Genomic DNA, 27049 nt, shown 5'->3' on the forward strand with positions numbered 1-27049 from the left:
ACCACCTTAAAAAAGCATTCTGATACGTTTGGGTAATAGACATTTCACATGTCTATATAATTAAGATTCAGCAGATCAATAAAAATGACTGAATGTTATATAGTAGCATGAGGTTATCAAAATAAATAACGGGAAATCGCAAATGAATATCTGCAAGTTTTGAATTTGAAAATTATACAAATTAATATTAACATATTGTATATCCTGAAAAAATAGATGAAATATAACTGTTGAATATTTATTTACCATTATGTTATTTTACTTACAAAAGATAAATTACAACTTTGTATTAGCAACTGGATAAATTAAATTTATTGGATATTTATTTATTTATTGGATTCATGTTCATCTGTTCAAGAACTGACGCATAACTGTTCTGGAAGCATTAAGGTATGGATACTTCTGGTATTGATAGTGATTTAATAGTGACAAATGGGATAGTGATTTGGTAACCGGAGAAGGATTTTAGAGCTAGATGAAATTATTTTCTCTAAAACTAGCAAGATTAATGAAAGTTCAGAAAAATAAGGGCACAGAAAACAAAATTAAGTTTCAGAGAAGCATTGGGTATGGTTGCACAGCCGGAAGAATTCGCAATTCATAACAGCGATGATTTGCAACAGAATTTGTTAATCGCTAGAAATATTATTGAAAATGAAAGTTCCAAGAGTAAATTATTGAAACAGAAACCTGTACTTGATTATTTTTGAAAGTGATTTTATTTTAGAATTAGTGTTAGATCATGTTGTGTTTTAGGCTAAGTGAAGTTTTTTTATTTAGTTGTATTACTGAAGTTTATACTTGAAATGGAAGTGTATAAATTATTGAAAACGAAAGTTCCAAGGGTAAATTATTGAAACAAAACTGTACTTGATTATTTAAAAAAATGATTTTATTTTATTTTTAGGCTAAGTATAAACGTAACAAATGAAAAATTACTAACTTGTAAAAATAAAAAATCTCTTTTAGTGTAACTGAACAATTTTTTAAATTATTGGTTAATGTTCTTTATATGCAGTATAATTTCCGGATTATTCCAAGCATTTATCCTCATCTAACTTCATTTTACATTTGTAAATTCATAGCACAGGACCTCATGATAAATTAGCTCAATCTTTAAAAACTCTTCAAAACGGAATTCTTACTCGGTCCTGTCAGATTCTTGTTTGGGGAGGTTTTAATTTATTAAAAATTAATGATATCTATTTGTACAAAATTAAAATTTTTAAGAGCAATTTACTATGCTGTGGGAGTTACCTTTGTTATTCAGCATTCATTGAGCAATCATGTAATACTGTCAGCTAGTACTTTGATACACTGATTGTGTATTGTGTAACAAAATATGTAAATAATCTAAATAAGTATTATATGTACATGCCACAATAACATTGCATAACAGTTTTAATGACAATAATGCTTGATTTACATGACAATGTACACAATTATTATAAATAAGAATAAATTTCCTTTATGAATGTGAAACATACACACACACACGCATGTACACACAGGTATGTGTGTGTGAAATACACATATGTGTGTATGTATTGTGTTTATAAAGGCATACTGCTTTGAATAAATCAAAACAGTAGATCATTTTAATATTTAAACTTTTTTGCTAGTTTATATATATATATATATACGTGGAATACAGTATGCATATAAAATTAAAGATAAAACTGAAAGTTTATGTTGAGGATTGATGCTAATTGTTTATTTTTATTCAGAATTTGTTATTGGAAACACTAGGTAAAGGTTAAAAAAAAAAAAACTTTTAATATATTCCAATATAGGAACAATAGATAGCATAATATAATAAACGGTATGAAGTAGTGGCAGTAGTGGAAAATAGAGAACTGATAAAATTTTACGTTTATTTAATTTATAAGTTAAAGTTCATGTTATTTAACTATACTATATTGTCTATTCTTTACACATTATGTTTTATATCTTGAACACCTTTATTGTAGTACCTTTTGTACGGGGCCTAGCCCCAAATGCAGAATTAATCTAAATAAAATAGAATAATATCAGAGAAACTCTTATCAAGGCAGCCATAATATAAACTGCTATCTCATTACTTCCATTTGCCAATACTGATTGATAAAATTGCTTACACAGTAACAAAAATTAAGAGATTTTGTTTGTGACTGTAAATGAAAAGAATATTAAGCGCAATTCACATCTTAATATGCAATGAATATAATGTTGGTTGAAGAAAACTTTGTTACTTTTGTAGTTTAAACTGAGCTGAAAACTCTGCTGTATAACTTAAATAGATCTTTAAATACGTAACAAAAAAACAGTTTTATAAACATGTTTATAAAATAATTTAGAGTAAACTTCGTAACAAATCATGATCTTCGTTGTTTCTTACGAGGCTGGGTAGAAGCACTATCACTGGTTGTACTAACATCAGCTTCTTCCTCAGGATCATCTTCTAATGACTAGAAAAAAAATTAAAATTCCATAAAATAAACATTAAAAAATATTTATAAAAAAAACTGTTCTTTAATAAAAACTGATTTCAGGATGTTCTGAAATATATGCAAAACTTAAGCAACTGATTTGAGTCATTAAAATAAACAAATGGTTATGTTTATCTATCTTGCTCTTTTTTCTATCTGATAGCCATATTTTATTTTTTTAATAAAAATCTATACCTAAGGAATGAGTTATGATATTTTAACAGAATTTGCTTTACATTTATTTAGCTATCATCTTTTACAAAAAAAAAAAGTTTGAAAATTCTACCTTCAAAAGTTTCAAAATAGTGGCCTTTAAAAGTATTTAGTCACAGCTTTGTAGATGAATTTAATCAAATTATATTCTATTTTATTTAAGAATAAGATATTAAGCATTTTGTTGTCAACAAAATAACACATTATTTAAATCAGTAGATGATAAACATCTGAGAAAAAGCAGAAATTGTTATAAACAGGTCCACAGAAAGCTTATAGAAAAATAATAGTCTGACTTTTTTCTGTTTTCATTTGTTTCACCACTTGAAATAAATTTTTTAATAACAGGAGACTAACATCCAGTTCACAGTTTCTTGATGTCACGTAAATTTTGTAAGATATGAAAATGCCATGTCTAACTGTGATTTGAAACTAGAAACATCTAGATGAAAGACAGAGGTGCTACCTTCCATCACGGTCAACATTATTAATTATGCTTAAGTACAATAGAATTCAGCAGTAATACAATACAATATATAATTTAAAACATACCCTGTATAAACTGAACACAAGTTTAATTTAACAAAAGTTTACAAAGTGACTTCTCTAATTATAAGTTCTACATAGGACAAACAAGGTGCAGTTTTTCACAATCATGTAAAGAACACATTATAAAAAACATATCATTCCACCACTGAATCCACTTTCACAAATTACCTTACTGAAAAATTCACACATATACAAATATCAATAAACATTGAAATCTAACATAAATAAGACATAACTAGATGTACTTGAGCAGCTCAAAACATACAAACACGTAAAATACAAAATCTACAAACACAAACAACATTCTAAATGAAGAAACATAATTTAATTTTTTTACATACAATCTTCAAATAAATCATGAAATTCGTAATACCTTCAAAAACTATTTTAAACATCAGCACCACAACCAACAACATAACATTCAGGGCTTCCTAAATCCTGAAGAAATTTGATTTACAGGAAAAGCTGATTCAGATACATCTAAGATGTTTTTAACTTTAACCTTAAAATAAAGTGTATGTAGTCAATTTCAAGTATGAAAATATCAGCATGAATCAATGTTAAAAAAAATTACAGAGTTTATTTATAACTGTAATGTGCAAAAATCCTTTAATGCAGAATATAAAATTTTTATTCTACTGAAAATAAAAATTCATTTAATTCAGTTGGCTGTGATGTAGTGGAAGTGAGATTTAGTGGCAATGAACTGTACTGTTGTTTGGCTGGTTAGTTGATGAAGGACAGTGACTCAGTGAGGTTAAAAAGACAAGAAAATCAAAACATTCATGAACCTATTCATTATTATTACTATTTAAGTATTAATTTGTCGTAACATGTATTACACATCAGTAATAAATACATTCTTTATATTAATATCAGGTGCAATAGTTATTTGTTAAAATTGTGAATATCTATAGCCAGCCTGAACATATTCTGTTTCAAGAAAATCACTTCGGTGTATATTGAGTACAACAGATAAAATTTATAATAGTGTGAGCACTAATATTTTAGCCCAGTAATTTCATCTGAAACTATCTTAGGGATCATTAGAATTGATTGCAAAAAATTGATAGATTGCGGTGGTAATGATTTTTAAAAAACACTTTCAGGCCTTATTTGTTTCCAGTAGTTTATGAAAAATCATCATGGAATGCAATTTGCCTCAATATCATTTACAAATCATAAAAATTTATTATGAAAATATGGAAACGGTTACAGCTACGTATCTTGCACTTTGTGATATTTATGGTGTACAAAATCAGCCAAACAAAAGCACAGTTCATCATTTGATTAAGATATTCAAAGAGTCTTGAGAATATTGTTGCTTAAGTGCAAGTGTTTGTGAAAATCAAAATTTTTTGGTTCCACATTGTTCACAAGTATCAGGCGGGCTTTTATTCAACAACATTGTGAATTTTGTGTACAGATCTTACTTTAAACCCATACAAGATTCACGTGATTAAGAATTAAAGCAATGGGACCGACCATACTTGCATAGACCGTTTGCTGATTGGATTCTAGAGCAGCTTGAAGTGGACCAAATTTTCATCTAAAAATATTATCTTTCAGCTGAAGATCATTTTTGGTATTATTGCTTTAAACAAGCAAAAATGACATATTTTGTTTGATTCCAATCTACAAATGATTCAACAGCAACAATTGCATCTGAAAAAAATCACTGTTTGATATAGATATGGACTGGTGGCATCATTCAGCCATCAGTTTCGAAAAGTGAGCAAGGAGATGTTGCTACAGTAAATGGAGAATACTATTAAGCTATGTATGATTCATGATTTTTTGTTTGAAAATTTTGATTTGAATGAGATGTGGATTGAACAGGAAGGTGCTACATACTACAGTTGTTGAAACAATTTAGTTATTGCATCAGAAGTTTGGTGATTCGATAATTTAATGAAATGGTAATATCAAACGGTCACCAGTATCATGTGATTTGACTCCCTTAGATTCTTTTCTCTGGGGTTAAGTTAAGTCAGTCACAATTTTATAGCATAACACCATTAATGAGTGAAAACATATATCTGACACGTTATTAGTGGAATTCAAGCTGATCTGTGCAAAAGTCATGCAAAATTTTGTTGACGTACTTGGCTATGTCAACCTAAGTCATGGAGGCCATATAAATGATATTGTTTTTTAGGCAATTTTATAAGCTTAAAAAAAAAAATCACATAGTTTTTGTTTTATTGCAATTTTACTTTTTGCACTGAAAATGAAAGACTGTGTGTACAGTGCATGCAACTTTGGGTTGCATGAGCATTTTTTTGTGACAACTTTTAATTTAAAACTAACAAGTTACTGGATTTAATTTTTCAGTTGTTAATATTCTAGTATAAAGTCTGAAACTAAGTTTCTCTTCTTTTTTCAAAAAAGCATACAATTTTTACAGTCAAAGTCATGCAAAAACAAAAAATAACTCAAAAATCATATTGTTGAACCAACTGTTTTCAATTGTAAAAGAAAAAATCCTAACACTAATTTATTTTACGAGTAACTAAAAATATATTATTAGTTTGATACATATTTTAGAATTGATTTTTGTACCAACAGCTACCAAAGCCAATAACTTTATAGTTAATAATAATATCAATTTAAGAGCTTACATTATTATTTCGATTCATAATTTCTTCAATTTTTTGCACATTAACTCTGAAATCTCTTGTAGTAGTCAATTTCACACTGCTTGCCAGCTGTGGATCCTAAAAAATTGTAAAAAATTATTTGTTTTAGACAGTAAAAATCTCTTTTATAAATATTCTGAAACAAACATAATGAAACTAAGTTTGATATGAAAATATCATTATTACAGTATTAAAAATAGTTATAAAATAATGTTTTTTTTAGGTATTAGCTTCAGTGTGTACTTTATTATACTGTAATAATATTTTTATATGTATAAATGCAGAGAACTTTGAAAGATGTGGGAGAAAGAGAATATTGAAGAGTTGTAAAAATGATAGAAAACTACATATTTCTATTAAATCAGTAGCCTTATGCACGTAAAACTCCAGTCCCATTTGTACTTGTTAAAGTTAGCCAGTTATGTTTCTAATATTATCTCTTGGTGGAATTTGGTGAGATAACTACATCTACTCTACACAAAATGGTAACCATTTTTTTTGTCCTTCCCTTTAAAGAAGTTCACACAGTTTGTGAATGGTCTTAAAAAAAATTGGTAAAAAAGTTCACAACAGTTTACTAAATAGTACTAAAAAACAGAAAACACTGCACCTTTTCAGGAGGTTTTTCTTAAAGTGTTTCTAAAAGTATTTAGAAATTTTTCCCATGAACATAATTGTAATTATTTAATTTAAATGTAAAACACTTAAATCACATCACATGCATTGAAAACAATCATTAAAATAGTTTACAGGCTTATAAAGACGAAGTGGTAACATAAAATGTTGTGTATGGTGAAGTAGGTGAAAGATATCAATTCTTTACCAGAAAGAGACAGGTGCAAGGGAATCCAATGTGGTCTACAGAGTAATTTTTATAGGCAGCTTAAGAATAAAACATGCCTGATGTTTACACACTTAAAAAAGTTTGATAATATACAGAGGAGCAAATTTTTGAGAAAAGCTGACCTGAAATATAGAGAAAGAAGACAATCATGAGATTGAACACAATCTGTACAATAAACAGGTAGCAGTGAAAAGAGAAGATAAAGAACAAACTCAGATTTAGAAAGAAATGAGACAAGAATGAAATTTGCTGCCATTACTTTTCAGCTCATAAATAAAAGCAGTATAGGAAACAAAGGATACGTTCGACTAATATAACAACAAGGATATTTTGAGATTTACTGATTAGTTTTTTTTTTTTTTTGGCAAAACCTAACAATGAGTTGTAAGAAATATTCACAGTGACATAGATTTATAGCTAGGAGAAATTCAATTTGAAAATAAATAAGAATAAATCAAAGATTATAATGAAATATTATTATAAAATTTCATAATTTAAAAGTTATTATTTAGCTGTTCAGTTAAATGGTTGTTCTTTATTTGTATACTAGAAGGATTTCTGGTTTGGAAGGTGTATAGTTATTTTACAAGTTTTTTTTTGTTTAGGCCGTAAAATTAAACAGGATGAATGATATAAACCAGACATCAAACGAAAGCTGACACAAGGAATGATAGCTTTCATAAACAAAAGACATCTGCTAATATCAAACATGGATCTAAGAATTAGAAAGATTCTAAAAATACTTCTGTGGAGTTTAGTGCTTTATAGTAGCAAAACGATAAAATAGGAAAAGTAGAAATGAAAGAGCAGAGCGCACTGAAAAATGGCATTACAAAAGAATACACAGAAGTAAGTGGGTTGATAAAGTGTGAAATAAAAAGGTCTTGAGATGATCAAAGAACAGAGAAATTTGTAGCAGAATCTTACAAAAACACAAACTAGAATGGTTGCCCACTTAATAAGACTTCTTATTAATAATATTTAATTAATTAATTAGTCTTAATTAATTAGACTATTTTAATAACAGAAGAAAGTATTGAGGATAAAAAAAAATTAAAGAAAGATAACTACTGGAATGTATAAAATAAATAACCAAGGATTAAGATGAGATTACGTTGAGATTACCAAGGTAGGCTTAGATAAAAAAAAAGAAAGATGAATAGCTCCAAATGAGTCAAATAACTGATGACTAAAACAAAACATAATGATATATAACTTCTTGAATATGCACACTGTCAAAATTTTAATGGGGCAAGTTTCGTAAAACTAATTTCTAGTGGAATTAAAACAAAAAATATATTGTATGCTCCTTCTGCTAATAAATTTGTAGTAATTTTTTTCTTGGATGAGATAAATACTTTAAAATTTTTCAGAAGTGTTGGTTTTTCGCTATTTATGTGATATAAATCCTGGTAGTGCAAGGCTGTTGAGATATTCATTTCCAACAAGCATCAATTGGATTTATGAACATGAAATAAATAAATAGAATAATCTAACAACATACTACACTTTGAAAGTATGCAAGAAGAGTTCATAGATATATATATAGCTCTACACATTTAGTAACAGTAACTTTTAACAGTTAATTAACTTATTATTATTATTACTAATTACTATTTCAAATCAATCAATTCAACTTTAATTATTTTATTACTAACCTTGCATTTATTGCTGAGCAATGTAACACATTTAGTAAAGGTTTCCAAATCACCAGTAAGTCTAGGAATAAACAGCGATTGTTTTTTTGCAAGACGTATTGCATTTTCTCGTTTCTCTTCTCCATCTTTAATGGTAGATTGCTAAAGAAATAGTAAAAAAAAAAGTTGCAATAAAAAAATTAAACAGAAAAATTACATTGTAGTTATTTTTCACATTTCCTCTCTATGTAAATATCTTAATGACAAATGTAATTCTTCTTTTTATTTGAGATCATATATGATCCCAATATTAATTTAAACTAAGAAGTACAAGTACTCTTTAAAAGTTTTTATTTAACGTGAAATATGTTACAGAGGCAAACTGAGATGAATACTTAAATTTAACTTTGGAACATTATTTTAATATCCTTATATTATTTTATTTACCGTATGACACCAAGGCACAACACCAATTACAGTAAAAAATTATAAACAAGCATTTAACAAATTAATATAAGCTATGATTCTGGAGTCGCCATCATGAAATCTTCAAGAGTCCCTTCATAAGCTGTCCTAGGGCAAACTTCTATGACGTGTTTAACAGTTTGATTTTCACCACACTAACAAAGGGGCGTCAGTGTTTTACCCCATTTATACAGGAAATAGGCGCACCTACCATGCTGAGTTCGTATTCTGTTTAACGTTGACCATGTCTTACGTGGCAAGTCAAAACCCGGTGGCTTTTGAGTAATACATGGAATTTGGTTATTCTACTTAGTGGTGCATTCTTGATGCCAGGTGTCAGTTAGGTTGAATCCTTCCTCTGCGGCAACAATTGCTGATTTGATAGATGGCTTTCTAGATTCAAGGCAACCTCAATGTTCTCATGTATTGGTAGGTTTCGATAGTCCATAATCTTCTTGTACTCTCTTGTAAGTGTTCATACAGCGCAGATTTGGGGATGGTATGTGGCTCACTACTGGGAGCCATTTCACAGAAGTAGACCTGATAATCCCAGCAATCATTCTCATAGTGTTGTTAAATTGAGCATCAATTCTATGAACATACGGGCTGTTAAGCCACACGGAGCACAAAATTCTGCAGCCGAGAAGACGAGATTCAGAGCTGATGTGCGCAAAGTGGAAGCCGATGCTACCCACGCTGTTCCACAGAGCTTATGTATAATGTGGTTTTTAGTTTTCAATTTCTCTGCAGTTTTCATTAGGTGCTCCTTAAATGAAAGCGTTCTATCAACTGTCACGCCTAGGTATTTTGGTGTCTTGTTGTAAAAAAGCCACATAGATGGAAACATGACACTTCTGTTTTACTAGCATTTGGTTGGAGGCGCCATCTTCGGAAGTACCTTTCCAGTTTCTCCAGGTCGGCCATCAGGACCTCCTCCGACTCTTCATATGATATACATTTTGTTGTTAGTACCCAGTCATCGGCGTAGCCATGCTTTTCAGATCTTGTCTCTGGCATGTCTGCAACATAGACGATGAAAAGGAGAGGCGCAAGCACCGACCCTTGTGGCAGGCCATTCTTGAGTTTCCTTGGTGAGCTTATATCACATCCCATGATAACTTGGAACATTATGTTGTTCAACATGTTATTAAGGAGGCGAGCTGTTAATTTGCATGGGGTTACACGGAGGACCTTACAAATCATGCCTTCTCTCCAGACAGTGTCGTAAGCGGCTGATAAATCAATGAATGCAGCAGAGGTTTTAAGAATTCTTTAGAACCTTGCTTAAATGTACATTGTGAGCGAGAGAACTTGGTCGGTGCAACTTTGTTTTGGCCTAAAGCCTGCTTGTTCAATCAGTATATCAAATATTCTGTGACAGATTCTGTTGTAGATAAGCCTTTCTAGTAATTTATATGTCACTGATAGCAATGCTATAGGCCTGCAGCTCTTAGGTAAGTGCCGGTTTCCCTGGGTACTAACAGATAGCAGCAGATACCTTGGTATCTGCTGAGCTTTATAAAATATATATAGTCCTTGTTTAGCCTAAAGCGTTTATAGAGCTGGTCTAGAGTACTGGGCATTTTTTCTGCAACACTGGCTTCACTGACTAGAATGATGTCAATGTTTTTGTCGTAATTTATTTTATTTCTCTCATTTTCTTTGGTGCAAAGCCACCTGCATACCTTTTAGCATTGTTTGCAGATTTTTATCTCCAAAAATAGGTTCTTTTTTCTTCATACTAGAGTGTCGTATGCCAGAGTTATTGCTCATTTTGTATCACCCAGGGGATACATTCAGCTTAAGATATGGTGTGAATGTGAGCTATGTTGTCCTCCATGCACATGAAAAATAATTGCTATTAGCAAATTAGCTATCAGCTTATTAGAGGCAAAAAATATTCTGACAGAAGAATTGTGCTATAGTACTAGTACTAGGCCTTAAAACTCCACCAATGGTGAACAAAAAAAAAGAAGATAATGATGTGGTTACATTTCATATATACGATCATGTTCAATATAAGATCAGGATACTGGCTAACAAATAATCACTGCCTTAATCGAATATGAATGTGACATCCAACTTAAGTGAATGTATCCATCTTATAAATTGTAGACCTACATATAAATATATATTTTTTTTAACGTCATATAATAACATATGTACAACATCATATATATAACATGGTAACGTCATATAATAATGAAATTATATGCAGTACCCTAAATTTGAGGTCAAATGTCACATTTAATATAATACTTCAATGCATTAGAATAACAATGAGTTTATGGATATGTCATTTCTACAGCCCTAGGTAGGAAGGGTGGGGCAAAAGTTATAATTGCCAGACCTCATGACTTCTCATTTTTACTTCAGGGGTTATATCAGACAAACAGTATCTAGAGTGTTCTTATAAACTACAATGGACACTTAATAGCATGAAACAAGAATATTAAATTGGTCTTACATTATGTTTGACAACAATGAGACTATCATTTGGATATATATATAAAAAATATAATAAAAAATGTAATCCACTAACATTTGTTAAGTTAATTAAAAATTAATCATTTTATAAAAACAGGTAGAATAAATTTTATTATTATTATAATATATAATTACTAACAAAACACAACAATTAAGAACAAGCCAACTTCAAGCAATCAACAATTACAATTTTCGTACATTCAAAAACGTAATGATTTATAAAACTACAATAAACGAGAAAAATTAAAATTTATAGATTTTTCAAACAACATTAGTTCTTAAATAAACATTTTTATAAAGTTTCATTAAAATTTAACAAGTCTTTTTTTTTAAATATTGTATGTAAATTAAAAGTGTTTTTAAACAATTAGTGTAAGTGTTCAATATCTTTTTGAAAAATTGTTGTTTGAAAATATTATGGTAGGTATAGATTTCTACATTTTACACTTATTACTTAATTCAGCCTAATTTATTTTTTATACATTAGAATAGTTTTTCAGGAGTAAAAAGAAGTGCATAAGTATAAAAAAGTATATATCAATCTTTAAAACTTAACAATTCATTCTTCCTTTAAGAAAATTTCTTTTTAATGGAGAAATATTACAGCCCCTATCAAATTTGTAACAAAGAAAATTTAATATGTATGTAAATTCACTTAAAATTACAGATTAGAAATCTTCAAAGTTAAATTTTATATTTGTAAAAACATTAGTAAACAAAATAAACTTTATCAGTTCAATTAGAACTTAAGACTCTATGAAACAGTAATAACTAAAACAGACCTCAACATGTAATATAAAATCTGGAATTTCAGCTGCAAAATGGAAACTAGACAGCTTTACAAGCCTTGAAAACCTGAAAAGAAAACCTTCACTGAATTTAATTCAGAAAAAATTACTTACAACAGATTATTAAAAAAAAATTTATAATAAAAATTAATACTAGATTTAATAAAAAAAAAAAAAAAAAAAAAAAATATATATATATTTATATATAAAAATTATATAATTAAAATTATAATTATATATAAAAATATATATATATATTTTTTTAAAAATCAAGTGCAGTTGTTAGCAACTGCAATGGTAAAATTGGTGTATGTACCTAAGTCTGAAGTATCACTACTGAACAGGAAATTAGTTGAAAGTAACATTAACCGTTCAATCAACTGACAGTTTGTGATTAAAATTATTTACAAAAACAGCAGCTATATGCTGTCAGTCAGCCGCCCACATTGCCAATTTTGAATGGTGTGACATAACTTATGTAGAGTTTCGTAGTAGGCTTCTGCATTTATAGTCATTCCACATGACATAAAATCAATCAGCAGTATGCCACACTGACCCCCAAAGTCTGTGGCCATCAGTTTGCATCCACAAATTGGTCTGGTTAGTGATTGAGGATGATGCCATTTACTTGACTGCCAATTTCTATCTGGTCTGTAATATGAAATCCATGTTTATAACGCTGGTAACAATTGAGTAAAAGAACTCTTTACCTTTTTCTATATAGTGCAACAAAAATTCCAAAGCAGATCCCATTTGGATTTTTTCTAACATATTGTTAAGACGTGCGGCACCCAACACGCACAAACCTTGCTGAAGCCTAAATGGTCATGAACAATGTGACCAATAACAACTCTTGAAACATCAGGAAAAAGAAGGGTCAGGTCGGAAATCATTGGTCGATGATCTTTTCTGATTTCATCATCTACACATTTCAACAAGTCCTCGGTGATTATCGAGGGCCTTCGCGAATGTACTTCATCATGCACATTAATTCTGTTATTTCTAAACCTTTCATTCCATTTTTAAATGCTTCTTCCATTCATTATATTATCACTGTACACAGCAACAAATTGTCTATGAATTTCAGCCAGCTTAACGTTTTGATGGTTTAAAAGCGTATGACTCCACGTATTTCAAAGTTAGCGGCAACATCGATTTTCCTATTCATTTTATAACAAAATAACTCACATGTAATCAAATATACTACAATGTGACAATTTACAGACAACAATGCAGTATGTACATTACTGGTGTGGCCATGAACGACACAGATGGTATGGACAAGTGAAAAGTGAAGTATTTTTATGTTTACAGAGTTAAATATACTATTTCACATCAGCACTGCAAATTCTCTGAAATTCACTTCATATTGTCAAGTAACATTTACACTCAGTTTATAAAGGGAATGAAAGTACATTGAACACCATAACTCTATCATCAGTTGTAACTGTGACAGTGTAAAGCAACCAAATAATTGTAATCCTTTCTGTGGAATCATCTGTGAAATATAGGATTCATTCATAATATTGGACAGTCTTTTGTTTGTTTAATGGCAGTTATATGTTTGTGAACAGAATTGTAGTTTGTGTTCTGATCCTTACAGATCAATTTGAACATCATTACTTGGCTTATCCTTGGGAGACTAGCAAGGTAATTGTAGCTTTCTCCTGGTCCAATGCCCATTCAGTCCATCCACTGAAGGTCTTTCAATGCTAGTGTCTTTTGGTTTAGCAGATATGTGTCCGATGGAACCCTAGTTATTGGAGAGTGTAGTGCACTTCCTTTGCTGAAGGGAGTCACATGTGTTAATGATAGGCCAAAATTGTATACTGGAGGAAGAAGAATGGTTGGTGAAGCAGGTTTTGTAATTAGTGCAGCACTAATCCTTAGAGAACTCATGAAGAACATCAATTGTTGTTGAACAGCAGTCCTTATATCTTTGTTAGTGTAACAGATGCTGATTACATTTTTATTTTGAGGATAATGATGGAACATGTTCAACAATGTTACTGCATCAAATTTTATCAAATACAGTGGTACCCAAAGTTAAACAACTTATAAAACTAAGCAGGCTTTTGGAGAAAAGTTGTGGGGGCAACACAAATTAAAGAATGGTGTAAGTGTTTTCAAAATGGCCCAACTTTAGCTGAAAATCACCATCATACTGAAGAATTAACAAGTTGAAATCCTAATGCCATTGACAATGTGCACAGTTTGGTAATGGAAAATCATTGGCTGATCTGAGAAATTTCAAATGACAATGTTTCATACAAAATAATTTGAGCTGTTTTTGCTTGAACAGAGAGATTCAACAGTAATATGTATAATTGTAGAGGTTTCTTGTTTAAACTTCCTCGATATCACGACTATCTGGTATACAAGATCTAAACATCATCAAATAGTCCCTAGGTTTAAAGTTATGGAATAGGATAAGTAATCCAATTATCACTCATACATAATAATGTGTTATATAATGATTCATACAAAACCAGATAAAAGAATAACACCAAAATAAATGTACGAAGTCCTTGATAAAAACCATTCTGTTTACTTCAGACATAAATCGATAACTATGCATCAATTTAAAGTTCCACATGTTTCATTATTATATCATGTGCACAGAGAAGGCATAACAGACATTACTTCTAGCATGATTAAGAAGTAAAATAAACTTTAAAAAATCAATCAGGCAACACAATCATAATTTAAAAAAATAAATAAAAACAAATAGCTAAACAAAATCTTGTCTATAGTTTAAAATCTAACTGTATAATAAAGATAGTAATTAATAAAGAAAAAAACCTTAAAAAGTAGGATCCATTTCAACTAATTTAACAATTGTTTAATTTTAAAAAAAATATCTTGTACACTGAAATTTGCACAAGATTATAATAAAACACTTAATCTACCAAAACTACGAGTTTCCTAATATGAAAATCTAGTTCAATTAAATTTTTTTTAAAATGTAACAAAAAAAAGAAGTTAAATGAGGACTTATATATGCAATCACTAATATAGTAGAAAAAAAAAACATCACAAATAAATATTAATAAGAAATTTTTAAAATAGATTATTTTACCCATTAAGTCGCAAAATACATACCTGGCTTCTTGAAAAACAGGATTTTGTTGTGTAGAACAGGCAGTAAAATATTTGGTAATATCAGTAAGTGTCATAAATACACGTGATAGCATTTGAAATACTGTTTCTGTGCATGGTCCTGATGGTATTGCCATCATAATAACTGTTTGGGCGATATTAACACACAATCCAGTTTGCTGCACTATTTCACGTTCTTTTCTTTTACGACTGTTCCTACCTAAAATTAAAGAAAAACGAGCAATAATTCTATGAAAATAAATAATACACAAAAATTAAGTGGAAATTGTGGGGATGGTTAGAGTTGTTTCATGTTTATAATGATTCATATCATCATATGTACATTTAGAAAAGGAAGCAGATTCTTTTACCATATCTTTTATATGAATCATTCATCCTTCAGAAGGTAAAAAAAATACCATATATTGTTTGCATACACAATATTCATTGAGAATAGATGATGTTATTAAGAACAATGAAGGATGAAATAAGGTATGGGTACCTTAACTTCAGTATTAGTAGAATTCATAAACAATTTAATAAAAAGTAAGGGTATATCAGAGCACTTATGAGTAGTTTTACATTCAGAAAACAAAATCATTAAATAAATAATAAAGCAGGTAAATTCTCATACATATAAAATGAGGTTAAAATTTCATTTTTTCATACAGTCAGTTATGAATATTAATGTTTCTTGCTGTCTTGACAGCCCAATATGGTTTTGATGTAGTAATAGTAGTAGTGTCTTCTTTTTGTTATTTCAAAATAACAGTTCTGTTAAATTGTAAGATTTATTATCAGATGGCTGTTGCTTGTTAAGCAGTTTATTTTAATTTCTGAATTAATAAATTGTGTATTTTCCAAATATTTTATTTCTTTTTCATAATTATTAATACTGTTTCTAAATTAATCTCTTACTAGTGAAGGCGCAGTGAAACCATTTTCAACATCTATCAAGATATTAACATAAATAATAAAAATGTTCTTGAGTTTGAATGTCATGCTGTAAAAAATAGTTCAAATATACATTATGAAAATTTTGGTTAGGCCTTTATTGAAACCCTGTATATTTGTGTGTGTGTGTGTGTGTGCAAAACTAAATAGTGCAGTAAATTAGAGCATTCAGCTAGATATATAAAAGAAGTACCCCTGTCTATTTATATATTTTAAATAATGATTACATTATATTAATACATACTGTATTATTATAAAATAAGAATTGCTTGTTATTTGGCTATAGCTTTCTTAACGCATTAATAATTCCCTTCCTAGGGACTGACAGCCTAAATGTAGAGAGCAGGGCATGTTCTTCAGGAAGATGATGGCTAGATGTAAATAGAGGTATCCAAATTAGTAATTTGGTTAAAAAGTGTTATTATATTTAACAGCCGATATAATTAGGCATAAAATTTTAACAATGTTCTTATAGGCTTTTGATAGGTTACAACATATTGTTGTAATCAGAAATAATTAAAACTAATATCACTAAAAACAAGTTTTACTTTATATACTCATATGCATATTATAAGTATTTTCCTACATCAATATTATATTGCCTCACTTCAGGCTACATGTACAATATTACAGTTCAACATTTAGTCACTTGCAGTCTTAGCGAAACCATTTCTAGATCAAATTAAAATATATTAGTTTTTTCTCAGTAAATCAACAAAAAAAAAATCATAAAAAAAGTTTTGTATCCACGCACTTGAAGTTGGGCTATCTAGAGATGCTGGAAAATCCTGTACAGCAATTTCTGATCGAAGACGAGCTAACAGCCATTTTACACTTTCAAGCATGTTTATCACTGAACTACATAACAGTGGAAGGGCATTAAAAACAGATGCCTCATTCAATATAGACAGGTTCAACTGACATTCCTCAGGTTCTCTCTGTAAAAAGAATTTAAAAAATGTAAAGTACAGAAGATCTATCAATTTTTTGCAATCTAAAACTACAGTTTATCATGTCATGTCAGCTAATTTCTTGACAATTAAATAAATAACTTTTTTTTCAAGGCTTATTCAAAGCAAAGAAAGAAGTGTGTGCAAAAATGGAAAACATTCTCTAAAACATTAAACTCCTAAATTTAGTTAACAAGCACCATGTATATCTTATAAATTTTGTCAGACTTGAATTTCCTGATATGAAAGCAGATATCTGCTTATTAATATAATAAACAATAAATAATACAACTGATTAACACTTAATATTCCAACCATAATAATACAGTTAAGTTGTACATCTAATAAAAGTTTTCTGTGTTATCGTATTACTCTATATGGTATAATAAGAGTTTTACTGTTCATTTTTATAAGTTTTATTCAGAGTTATTTTTATTAATTTTAATTTACTCTGTGTTTTTGTGCTAATCTTTAAAAATGAGCGATTCTGTTGTGAAACAGAAACCGGGGAACCCCTTAAGTAGCTACGAAAAAAAAATCAGCCATGTATATAAAACCTTAAGATAAGATAACCTGAAAATGCAATCAGAGACATTGATCAGAAAGCAAGTAATATAACATGCGTTAGTTAAAGAATAATTTTTAATGTAGTAAACACAAAATTGATGGTAAACAAGTTAGCCCTAAAAAGATCTGAAAGCATGCAAGAACTGAAAAGTTGGATGAGTTTACTAAAACCGTTATCAGAAAAAAGTTTCCATTTTTTTTTTCAATAACAAGCTTCCTAATTTGAACAAAATATTAACTGCCTTGAATACCGATTCTGAACAGAAAAATCTTTCTAGAAGTAGATTAAATGAACTTTTGTTTCATGTCCAAAAAAAGTAATTCTTTATTGATTGATGCAAAAGTATTATTTTATGGCATAGAGAATATTTAAGAGAAATGAAGTAATTTCGTGAAGAGGGTAAGAAAACTATTATCTAAATGAAACTTGGGTTAATGTGGGACATATATAGAAAGGGAATGAGTGGATAAAGAAATAAAAAGCACAAGACACTTTTATGAAAGGTTTGTTAATTGAGGTGAAAATCTTGACTGGAAAAGGTAAACAATAAATAGGAATACATGTAGGAAATGAAAATGTTTTTGAATGATAATTTATGGGTATATAAATTCAGATCTTCCCAAAAGTATCACGATAAAATAAATAGTGACAATTTTATGGCTGCATTGGAATAATAACACAATATTTAAGTTAATGTGATGTAAAAAAAATTTATTTATAGAAGGCTATTAATACAGTTAATGCAAATGTTTTGAAAAATTGTATTCAACGTGTAATTAAAGAATAAAAAACATGGGAAGAGGACATTTTGTACGAAAATATTATTGAAGATGTTATGATAAATTTGAGGAACGATGATAATAGTTCAACAGACAGCAGCTATTGGATATTGAAGAAATACATTGAGACAACACATATTTTTTTCTGTTTTACTGGATGAAATTTTAATATAACAGTAACATAGTTTCTTAAAAATTTTATTTTTAAGATAAATATATCATTTTATCACAAATTTCTAATTTTTGAATAACAATTTACCTTTACTTCATCTTTGTGATAAAATTAAAAAGAACTGTTCTTTTTCTCTGAGATGGATTTTGCTAAATTAAATAAAATTAGAATCGTTATACTGTTATGTTTTGGTTTGCTGCACACTTTCATGAAACAAATGATAGTTGTGGTTTTACACTGAATGAAAGTTAATTTTGACAAACATATATTTAGAATTTCTTTACTGCTTGTTCTGTTACTAACTGATAGTCATGAAGTAAATTTATTATCCACAAATAAGGGTTCCAGCAGTAAATATACTTTGTTCTTCATATATCTCCACATCTCTATGCTGTTACTTGTAAATAACACCTGTTAAAAAGAGCTATCAAGAAACCTGTCAACTGTGAAGTATATTCAATAATAAGATTCTTCAGTCTGAAACTGCAAGGCAATTAAGACCCACTGTCAGCTTCATAAAGTTTAAGGAGATAATGTAAAGTGAGGGTAAGTGATATTTCAAAATGAGTGGACATGATGAAGATTGAGGAATTTGAATAACTTGGGAATGATGAACTGGTTCAAACGATTAACACTATGGTTAAAAATAACCAGTGATTCACCAGTTCAGAGCTTTTTGATTCATTTTTCCAGATCTCTAACTCACTTCTTCTTAAAGTGATCACTATCATGCTAGGCTTCTTTTTCTTGTTTAACCTCCAGGAATTACCATTCAGGTATTACTTCAGAGGATGATATGTATGAGTGTAAATGAAGTGTAGTCTTCTACAGTCTCAGTTCAACCATTCCTGGGATGTGTGGTTAATTGAAACCTAACCACCAAAGAACACCAGTATCCACAATCTAGTATCAAATCCGTATAAAAGTGACTACCTCTACTATGACTTGAATGCTGGAACTCTCGACTTCCAAATCAGCTGATGTGGGAAGATATGTTCACCACTAGACCAACCTGCTGGGTTAATCATGCTAGGCTATTATAAATGTTTTACATGCTGAGTTCCTATACTTTTTTCATAACATAAAATACAATGAATGGGGTCAGCAACAACCTTTCTTGAGTTGTATAACATTGAAGGTGATGCGTTTTAGAATATGTAAGTAATCAGTCTTGGATTTTTTTATTCATAGATTTAGAGACAACAAATCAATCAATATTAATGAAACCATATTCATTAATCAGTAAAACAAGAAAAAGCATTGGTTAATTTTTTTGGTTAAGAAAATCACGGCAACTTTCTTTTAGAATAAAAGAGAAGTCTTATTGGTTACTTTCATTGAACATGACACCACAATCAATTCAGACGTAAATTGTACATCATTAAACATGTTTAAAAGAGCTATTCAAAAAAAAAAATCAAGACATATTGGGAACTCTGGTATAGTTTTTCATGATAATGCCTGTTTTCAAACTGAGTGTATTCAAATTTTGCTATAATTACTTAATTATCTTTTATGTAATGGAAAATATTTAATCACCCTCTTAGGTCAGTCTGGATTTGATGATTACCTAGTAATACTGTGATACTGTAAATCTAGTAATACTGTGATTAAAAATAACTAAATAAAAACAATTTTAAAGTACTTAACAAAATGTAAATCTGAAATTTCCAGCATTTTGAATCAATAAAGAGCAGCTCAGAACTGTCTTCAGTTGTCGTTAAAAAAAGTTGTAGAAAATACATTTTTACATACAGTGCAGTTAATCAGTGTTTGTGATTATTAATTATACTAACTTCCATATAATAAGCATTCAATACTTAAATGGCTGAATTTTTTTTCTCCATCTAATAGGGTACAGTATAATACATAATAGGGTACATCTAATAGGGTAATTAAAGACATACAACCATACAGTATTTAATTAGTAGAAGATGATATGAGTATTAATAAAAAAATTTATACCCATTAATAACCTTTGGTAATTTATACTTTCAATCATGCAAATAAAAAATATTATTTTTTAATAATGTTAACATATTGTAACTAAATATTTTTTAACTATTTTTTGCATAACTGTAGTGAACTTACAGAAGATACAATTTGTAAATATTTTAATAGTTTATATAACAAAAATAACTAATACTAACACTATCATCATGTGTTCCAATAATTCCACAAATCTGAACAGCCATACTGCTAAGGCAAGTAACTTCAGTTTTACAACGTAATAACATAACCAACATGTGAGCAATATATGCTTTAGTAACAGGTGCAAATGGTATGTTTTTCTTCTGTGCAAATTCAAACAAATAATCTGTTACCTAAAAACACATAACAAACTAAGAAGAAACTGTATAATAAAACTGCTCATTTTTACAAACAAATAAATTATTCTGTTAGAAATCTTTGTTTCTAATAAATAATTTTATGACTAAATTACAGGTAACACTGGACTACCAAAAACAAAAAATCCAACAAGAAGGTTTTAAAATGTCAGTAATAAAGAGGAATTGGATATTGGAAAACATACTTAATAAAAAATGATGCAACAATTTATTGTAGAATAATGGTAGGGAACCAATATCTGCCTTTTAGGATTTCAAATGTATTAAAATTGTTACTTTGAAAATTAATCTGTTATCCCCAATCTCAAATTTTATTTATAGAATGAGGTATTTAACTGATATGAGGTTCATTAATACCTCTGTTATTCTTGAGGTCAAACTTCATATCATTTATTTCCATGCAAGTATTGTAGATCACGCAGTCAATCTAAGTTGGGAGTTTTAACGTTGTAGACTACTCTTAATCTGAATTTACATTTCAATAAGAATTGCACAAAATGATACTTCTTACTTTCTCAATCAGAAGTTGTTTGTATTTTATTCTAAAAACTGTTACAAGTAATTGTTTTGAACACATTCAATTCAATTTGTTTATTTCCATGATCACTTAAGAAATGAATAAATAAAATAGACTGAAACTAATTAATAATTATGATAACAAATGTAATTATTCAAAATTAATGTTTAGTTCATTTTTATAGAAAGTTTTTTTTGCAAAGGCTAACCTGGTAATGGGCAGTCACAATATATACAGAGTGTATCACAAAGTTCTCCTGGACTTTCATAACATTTTCTATAGGTGAAAATTGAAAAACAAATCATATAAACATATATCCTAAAATGCTTTGTTTGCGAGTTATGGCTAGTGAAAGATTTTGCTAAGATTTCAACTATCCTGGCGAAATGAGGTAGTACTAAAATTATTGGGCAGATTTAGTGATTTCTTATGATTTTTAATCTGAAAAATCTAATAAAATAAGTCCCAGAACTATATCTGCAATAGATTTTGAGAAATCTGAAGTGAAAACCAATAAATTCAGGTAAAAAACCCTGTTTTTTATGTTTGATGTACAATAACTTTGTTAAATGGGTAAACACCCATTTTGTTAAATGCTATTAATAAACACAAAAAACTTTTAAACAAAACTTAAGACAATTTTATTCTGAACAAAATAGAAAAAGTTGAATAAAACAAAGAAAGTTAGAAAAATTTGAATTTTATTTAGAAACAGTATGTTACATTAATAAGAAAAGTATTTATTTAATGTAAACAAAAGCCAATTTTTTTTGGTGATGTGAAAATTATGTAAAAACAAAATATTTAAAAAAAGTGGAAATTACACAACAATCGTAAAATAAAAATTACTTAGATAATAATTTTTTTTATTATGACAGAAATAAAATAGATTTGAAAAATTATTATTTCAAAGTTGGCAATAAAATATCAAGAATACTGAACAACAAAAATAATACTGTACATTAAGCATATCTCTAAGGTACATTAAGCATATCAGGTACTGTGAACTGTCCTGTTGTTGGCAAAGTTTTTCTGTGAATTTTAATTTGAATATAATCGGTTTGCCATGAACAACTTGTTTGCAACAAAGGAATATGCTGATATGGTATTCATTTTGGGTTTGTGAAATGGTAATGCTGTAGCAGCTGCAATGGAATATAAATCTGTTTTCCAAATCACAGGATTCCAGTTTCCAAAAAATTAGCGCGACTTTTCACAATCTTTAGGATACAGGTCCTGAAGATTGTGCTGGTACCTAGTATTTGTACCAGCTATGAATGATCTGTCCAATACGAATCAATTATTGATGAAACTATTAACGATGCAGTTTACTGCAATCCAGGTAATAGTACAAGACTACTCTGAAAAGTTTGTGGAACAAGAAAACTCTGTGGATCAGTTTTGCGTTTGATGGTTTGGAGGACACTTATATAAAACAAATTTTATACTTATAAACAGTTAGTTCCAACATCTATACCCACAACATGGTCTACTTTGCTTGGAGTTCTGCAACTGGTGGAATACATATCTACAACTATGTTTTGTTTACTGAGAAGGCAAATTTTACTTGAAATGGCATCAACTTACCCGATGAGCATACACGAGAAGTAAATCCTCAAGAAAATGTGGAAGGCAATTTTCAACACTGATTTAGTGTCAATGTATGGTACAGCCTTCTTCACAATCAGCTGTTTGGACCACTCATATTACGAGACTACTTAAATGCTGAGGTCTATGCAGTTTCTTCAAAAAGAACTGCTGCAGCTGCCTGAAGAAGATACTTCAGCGCTGACACACAAAGTATATTTTCAGCACGATAGCGTACCTCCCAACTTCTCTTGTGCCTTTTCCACTCACTTAAATTGTCGTTTCCCTGAGAAATGGATCGGTCACGGAGGTCCACATTCCTGACCACCAAGATCGCCTGATCTAACACTTTACATTTTTACATCTGGGAATGATGAAAAATATTGTATACAGAACAAAAATACATTCTTGTAAGATATTAACTGTCTGCATTATGGCTGAGCAATCTAAGAACAGACCTGAAGAACTAATAAAATCAACAAAAGCAGTACAGTAGAGTGCTAAGAAATGTGTTGAAAATTGAAGACTCATTTTTTTAACATTTCTTACAAAATGGTATGTATTGTTGCCAAATACATCTGAACTTCTTATCGGTGAGCACAGGCTACATGCTCAGATGTCAGTAGTAGTACAGTTTACAGACACGCCTGCACAAGCACAACTCCTATCAAGGTAGCTGACCATGTGCAACTCTCCCACCAAAGTGATGCTGTGCCCCCATTACTAGCAGGCTGCTATAAAATAGCAAACAGCAGAGTGAATATTCAATTCGTTGCGTTGGTCAGCAATGAATTGAATATTTTCTTCTTTCATCTTCTTCTCGCCTGGAGAAGAAGATGAAAAGAAGTTCCCTGGCCATCTCATTGTGGGACCTCTCTGTGGATTCCAACATCCTCACAGGAGTAGCACGCCTGACTGGCCTACCAAGGGAGCCACTAGGCACGGGTGCTACCTTTCCGCCCCAGCTTACTGAGCTTCAAGTGCCCTGGCTAGCAGGCTGTTCCATGGGATCATCAGTAGGAGCCGGCCCAGCATGAAACAGCTCGAAGAGAACTGCCTCGGCGAAAGACAACCAATACTGACCTGACACACCAGGGCTCTGGGGAGAGGAAGCTTGGTCTGATTCCAATAGGTGAGCTACAACTCCCCAACTACAATTGAGCCGATATAGCCAGAGACCAGCTTTTGGACCCAACAGCCCTTCTCAGGGCTATCTCACAAAGTGCTCAAACGGCCCTGATCAGGGCCGTCACTCTAAAAATTTCAAACAGCCCTTTTAAGGGCTGCCACAATGTTTTAAAGAGCTATGCTACTTTTAAAACTTCGTGGCTTTGACGATAGTGCATTATACTGTTGTTGAAGCTATTCAGAAACAGTATAATGCAGTTTGGTCTAACGTACTGTTTCTAAATAAAATTCAAATTTTTCCAACTTTTCTTTGTTTTATTCAACTTACCTTAACTAATTTGTTTAGAATTAAATTCTCTACAAGTTTTGTTTAAAAATTCTATATAAGTATCACCCATTTAAAAAAAATTATTGTACGTCCAACAAACAAAACAGGGTTTTTTACTCCAATTTATTAGTTTTTACCCCCGATTTCTAAAAATTACTGCAGACATGGCCCTGAGACCTATTTCATTCGATTTTTCAGGTTACAAACAATAAGAAATCACTAATTCTACCCCTTAATTAACATCCTAAAAATTTTTATGACCTCATTTCACTGGTGTAGCTGAAATCTGAGTGAAATCTGTTACTAACCATAACTCGCAAACAAAGCATTTTAGGAGATATATTTATATAAACTCTTTCCATTATTTTCATGAGTAGAATAGATTATGACAGTCCTGGGAGAACTTGTGATACACCTATATATTACTTAACAGTAAAAAGTTAAGAATAATTAAAAATTTATTCATGATAAAGAAATGATAACAATGATAATCACAATATATAAAAATGGATCAATAAAGCAATTATAATTCAAAATGTAAACAATGACACTAAAGTCCACAGTAAAATGAAAATTTTATTAAAAAATTATTAAATTGTAAGATGAACATTTTCTTATGATTTTAACAGTGCATTTGTAGATAATGCTTAACAAAATTTATATAAACGAACAGCACCTTAATAAATATTATTAACTGCCATTACTAGAAGTCCCTGGATGATAGCTAACAATAGAATATTAATCATGAATTTACCTATATACCAGTAGATGGATTGAATAGTTTGGTTTATTTCATATCATTCTAACTCAAAAAGCCATTTTCTTATTTGCTGTTTATATGAAAACAAGGATACATTTTCAAATGTTTTAATATCATTGGAATATTTCAATTACCCACAAATACAATATAACAGGTATTTGTAAAAATATTTGTTTACTTTTGGCTAAGTAAAATATTTTACAAGAACCATTACTAAAACTAATGTCCAACTTTACTACCACCAAAATAGGTATCTCTGAAAATATTTTGATTGTTCTGAGTATTTAATATTTTGAAAACATCTGTAAAAGTTGATATCCATGTTAAGATTGTGTAATCTTAACTCAATATTGGGAGCTGTATAAAAGGTTATCTAAATTGCAAATGGGCATTAATCACTATAGTTTGGCTAACAAATGAGTTATATAAATAATGTATATAATTACAATACATAAGTTATAAGTAAATTTATAAATTGTGGTTAATTTTAAAACCAAAAAGGATAAATACATACCAAATTACATTCTAATCTTTTTCTCATGACTTTTTAAGAACTCATTTTTTTAAGTGCAAGAAATTTGTCATTTGCATTTAAAGAAAACATGCAAAATCACTTTTTAAGCCTTTTCCATAAATGTAATTTCTGTACTCTACAACTTCAATAAAACAACTCTGTAAAAATGTTGTTAATATATAATAAAATAAGGATTTTTATCTTTACTCTCATCAAATTTTATGACATTTCAGCGACTATTTTGGTGATGAGCAACCTTTAAAAAAAAATCATATCTCCATCTCCAGTTATAATTAATTAATGATTTTTTAAGATTGGTAAAAAATAGTTTGGCAACCAAAAATTAAAAAAAAAAAAAAATGAATGTATACAAAATTATTAACGATATTTTTAAAATTTTCATATGTATTGTTAAGATTTTTCATATGAAATAAAGAATAAAGGACTCTGTATTGCATAAAATACCCACTATTAAAAAAAACAAAAAAAAACATCAACAGTCTAAGACAATAATAAACTATTGTTTAGAATAACAAATATTTTGGATTTAGTAATAGTTTATCATTTCATTAAGAGTTTTCTATGAGCATACTGACCGAATACGATTGTGCAGTAGGTATTATATATAATCAGTATACAATGTAGTAGACTTATGTTTATACTAAAGTGTAGTTACATTAAATATATTTAACAGAAATGATTATTTACAAAGGAATTAAAATCATTTTATATTATTATAAAGATATAAAGTAGTTCCAAATGTTTTTATCACTTATCCTGATACAATTAAGAAAGCGCTTTTGAATAAAGTTTTTAATAGATTTCTGTTTCCTTTAATTTCATTCACCACTTTTCAACCAACCTTCTAAACTTTATAGTTTCTGACAATAACTGGAGAGTAATGCTTTTTATAAGGGCTATTAACAAGATAATCACTAAAACAATTTGAAATTTGATGAGAGTAGATATAAATACACAGTGTGAACATATATTAACCATACACTTATACATTAAAAAAAATTAAAAACTATTTTCTCATGTTTCTCTTTAAATGTAAGTAATATTTTTACTGTTTAAATAAATTCCTAATAAAATAGTAATAAACATGCTTTAATCTGATATACATTTTATATCTCACAAATAAAAGATTGGAACATCTTAAACTGAGGTGTCTAATTTTGTTAGCCGGACTATAGTGCTCAAATTTAACCTGATCTGATACTTTAGAAAAATATACAGCTATAAAAAAAATCAA

The 27049-nt window shown here is 29.4% G+C and overlaps 1 protein-coding gene across 1 annotated transcript in view; it reads right to left on the reverse strand.

The window, feature by feature from the left end:
- Positions 1–870: 870 nt before the first annotated feature.
- FANCI (Fanconi anemia complementation group I) overlaps positions 871–27049 on the reverse strand; it is a 95645-nt gene continuing 69466 nt past the window's right edge. The window contains exons 19-25 of the mRNA XM_075367130.1: positions 20763–20936; positions 16898–17081; positions 15193–15409; positions 12085–12157; positions 8372–8512; positions 5852–5947; positions 871–2447 (exon numbers count right to left, since the gene is read on the reverse strand). Of these exons, the coding sequence (XP_075223245.1) occupies positions 2355–2447; positions 5852–5947; positions 8372–8512; positions 12085–12157; positions 15193–15409; positions 16898–17081; positions 20763–20936 (978 nt within the window). The 3' untranslated portion in view covers positions 871–2354. The remainder of the gene's footprint in view (positions 2448–5851; positions 5948–8371; positions 8513–12084; positions 12158–15192; positions 15410–16897; positions 17082–20762; positions 20937–27049) is intronic.

This window comes from Lycorma delicatula, chromosome 5 (genome assembly GCF_047948215.1).
Source record: "Lycorma delicatula isolate Av1 chromosome 5, ASM4794821v1, whole genome shotgun sequence".
Lineage (NCBI taxonomy): Eukaryota > Metazoa > Arthropoda > Insecta > Hemiptera > Fulgoridae > Lycorma > Lycorma delicatula.